The 3,907-nt window shown below is 31.7% G+C and overlaps 1 protein-coding gene across 1 annotated transcript; it reads right to left on the reverse strand.

Annotated features, from left to right (window-relative positions):
* Positions 1-240: 240 nt before the first annotated feature.
* LOC102627691 (uncharacterized) lies at positions 241-1,964 on the reverse strand. The gene is made up of 4 exons (XM_006485729.4): positions 1,796-1,964; positions 1,340-1,528; positions 1,183-1,237; positions 241-1,045 (listed from the first exon to the last, which is right to left on the reverse strand). The coding sequence occupies exons 2-4, from the start codon at positions 1,483-1,485 to the stop codon at positions 761-763; spliced, it is 486 nt and encodes a 161-aa protein (XP_006485792.2). The 5' UTR covers positions 1,486-1,528; positions 1,796-1,964; the 3' UTR covers positions 241-760.
* Positions 1,965-3,907: the final 1,943 nt, after the last annotated feature.

The raw sequence follows: 3,907 nt of genomic DNA on the forward strand, positions 1-3,907 counted from the left end.
ACACCACACAAACAAAAGCATGGACGATGGGCCCCAATGTTCGTGTCCACCACGATCTGTTGTTATGCTTTTGGCTTCACTGTTTCTGCTTGAATGAATCAAATAGAATATTGAGATGATAAATAATTAAAAAGACAGCCACATCAATAAAGAAGATATACACAAAGCAGGCAGGCGCGCAGCAGGCGCCAGGCAGCATCCAAAGCAACAGGCACAAAAGTAATTAATTAAACAAAAATATAATCAATCAAAAAGATTTCATTCATTCATTCTTCTCTCAAATTTTCCTCCAAATTACAATTACAAATCGGAGGAGGATGGTTAAAGATTGACAAACTAAGCACCATATTGTTATATTACAGAATTTCCAATTGAAACCCCCATCCCCCCAACAAAAGATTAAACAACTCTCTCTCTCTATATACAAAATATATATATATATATAAATTTAAAAAAAAACTTGATAAAAGGGTAAAAGAGACTTGCCCCTTTTCTTCCCCAATTTTTATTCTTCAAAATTAACTTCTCATAATAACCCCACTTCATTACAATGCACAATATTATTATGAGAACAACACAAAAAAGAAAAAGACTAAACCAATACCACACCACCCAACCAACCACCACTGGGGACTTTGTATATACAATAATAGTAGGACTAGTACCATTTTAGCTGCTGCTCCTTTTTCTCCTCAAATCAAAATTTTTTTTTAGGCTAAAAATTGGGTTTGTTATGTGAACGCCTTGGATTATTGTTTGCTTAAGCCACAGCAGAGATGCTGCAATTGCGGCGATCTCGGCTGAGACAATCAAACCCTTCAATTCTCACCGCAGCAGGCTTGTGCCCGAATTTCACCCTCACGCATCCGCCGCCTCCCATCCGCGAGGACGGAGATGGCGGTGCTGCAGTGAGCGGGGCTGACTTCTCATTGCCGAATTGGGCATCCTGTATTAGAGGATTTGAAGCCCTCGATGGTGGAGATCCGGAGAAATAAGGTGGCGACGACGCCACTTGGTTGCCAGTCTTTTCTGTACCGTAGCCTCCCTAAAATCACACAGCCGCAAGGATTTAGTAGCAGTAATAATAATAATAACTGAAACTGTGAGAATCATCCAACAAGATAGACAGAATATTAAAAAAAAAAAAACAAAATTGAGGGAGCTGAGAGAAAATTTATGGACCTTGGTGAGAATTAAATCCAGAAGTTCAGTCCCAGCTTTTGAATCTCCAAACTCACTACAGAAATAAAAAATAAAATAAAATAAAATAAAAATTAGAACATAAAGCGTGAAGGATTAAAAGAAAAATTGAAAACTTACGACGGAAAATAAAACTTACCTAGCTGGCCTTTTCAAATGTCTAATGGAATCGTTAATCGGAGGATTTATGAGGCCTAATCTCCTTGGCTTAGGGCAAATCATTGAACCCATCCTCCTCTCTTCATCACAGCCTCCTCCCAATCCCATAACGGCGCAGCGGTTCATTTTTTTTCCGTTTTCACGAATCAATTACCGGAAACGCCGTCGTCTAGTCACCAAAAACAAAATTTGAAAAAAAAATAAAATACAATCAGCTTAAGGCAAACCAAGTGAAGATTTTTTCCTCACAAAATGAAATTACAGAAAATACCCAGATTGAAAAATCTTTTCTTTTGTCTGTTTTATGTATTTTCCCAAGGTTTCTCGGGAAACAAACGGAAAATGAAACTGGACTTATACTTTATACTTCCAAAAAATCAAATCAGATCTATAGATAAAAAGAAAAACAAAGAGAGAAAGAGGGATTTGATTTGACCTTGGATGATGCCTCCCAAGAGGAGGAGGGATTCAAGGAGGAAAAATAGAGAGGATTTAGAACAAATCTTGATGCTGGGATTTTTGTGCGAAGAAAAATTAAAAATAATAAAATTTAAAGAGAAGAGAAAAGAACAGAGAGAGAGATAAGATGATGGGGTTGGCTTTAGCTTTTAACAGAGTCTGAAGACCGCTTCTATGTGGTCAACTCTGATCTGTTTTTCCAGTGACCACCATTTTTAACCGTTTGATGTGATTACTCTCGTTGACTGTTTAAATTTTAACGGAAACCGTATGCACTTGGATTCGCTTGCTGTGAAGATAAGATTTTATCCGCATTATACACATTACACGCGTGTCCTTTTATTTGGATATTTTTATTAAAAAAAAGAAAAAGAAAATGGCCGTTCTTCATTGGCCCCTGTGCATTTAATAAATATTTTTTTCGTTGGTACAAAAATGGCACCCATTCCCCAAAATATATATATAACAATTAATTAATCATATAAACTTGTTATAAGTATTTATTTAATTTTATAAAAAAATTTAATTTTTATTATCATTTAATTATTTTAATAAAATTTTTAAAAATTAATAAGTTGTTTTATCTCTATTGATAAAAATTCAAATTTTAAACTTTGAAAAATAGAGGTTGAATTTTTTTTAAAACATTAAAATATCATTTATTTTATTATTTATTTAATAATCTTATTTTATTTATTTTATAATGTAACTTTAAAAGCTTACCTATAAAAGTAATTTTATAATTTTTAATTAAAAATTTCATTGTTAACCAAACAAATACTTTTTTTTTTTTTTGTGAAAGTTCTACTTATAAATTCTACTAACAAAAACTCTACTTAAATAAATTCTATTTTGAAAGTTACATCAAACGGAGCTTAAATATCAAGATTGAATTATTATCTTTTAATTATAGGAAAGAATAAAAATTTGTTATAGAAATAAAAGGAAATATTTTATTCTATCTCTATATATATAAATAATTGAATTAGAATTGTATTGATTTATGCGGATACATTGAAGAAGTATAAAATTAGCAAGTAATAATTTTGTCATATAAGCTAAATATTTTGTTTTAGGGTAAATACATCATATTATCTACTTTTGCCATATTTAGTTTTGCTAGTAGGATTTTTCTTAATTCTTTTCCCATAAAAGAAATTGTATTTATTATTTGCTTCTTTTTTTCCCTACCCTTTTCGGCAACTACAGTTTAAAAAATTGCATAATATGAATTATAGTTAGGATGGTAATCGCACCACAAATTAGAAGGTGTGACAAATTTTTAATTATAATATCAATAAATTACTCATGTTAAAAAAAAAGAAAATTTATCTATTCGCAATCGCATCTCACGGATTTTTTATTATAACTCATAATACATTAATAGAAGTAATTATATTTTATTTATAAAAATGTTTAAGAACATCTCCAATGATACTCGTTGAAAGTATCTCCGGCGTACTTATTTATCCCTGCTCATTAGTGTGAAATTTCTAGATTATCCCTAACAAAAGTTTTCTTTTGTTTCATAGCGTAGAGAGAATTTTGGACTTTTTCCTGAAGAATTTGTTTGTAATTTATGGAATTAAGATAATAGGCAGGCCGATTAGGCATCAATACGAGTAACTTTATTTGATACTCCAAAAATCGTCGGGAATCTCCAATCATGGAGGGCGGAACCGATTGGCCATTTAAAACAACTACTTCGTGTTTGAAAATCATTTTCATTCAGAACACAAAAGTGCGTAGCTTTAATTTGTACGCCAACCGTTCATGTTGTCCATCATCGATTAAGAGTAATTTTTTACCTAAATAATTTGGTAGGAAAATGAAATAGACTAAGCAGTTCTTGGCTTGATTGAAGAAGACAGATTTTATATTTAATTTTAATTAGTTGTTAGTCCATACCTTAGGTTGCTGATTAAGTTGGAGTTGCGTGTGTAATATGAACAAGGAGCTTCCCTAGATTAGAGATTATCCTCTTCCAGACATTGAGATCATTACCTTCAAAATATTCGAAAAAGAAATTTATATAAGTTTACGGCATTGGTTTAATCAATCCACCATGCAATTGTTAAAATATTATTAT

Source organism: Citrus sinensis, chromosome 3, assembly GCF_022201045.2.
Source record: "Citrus sinensis cultivar Valencia sweet orange chromosome 3, DVS_A1.0, whole genome shotgun sequence".
Taxonomy (NCBI): domain Eukaryota; kingdom Viridiplantae; phylum Streptophyta; class Magnoliopsida; order Sapindales; family Rutaceae; genus Citrus; species Citrus sinensis.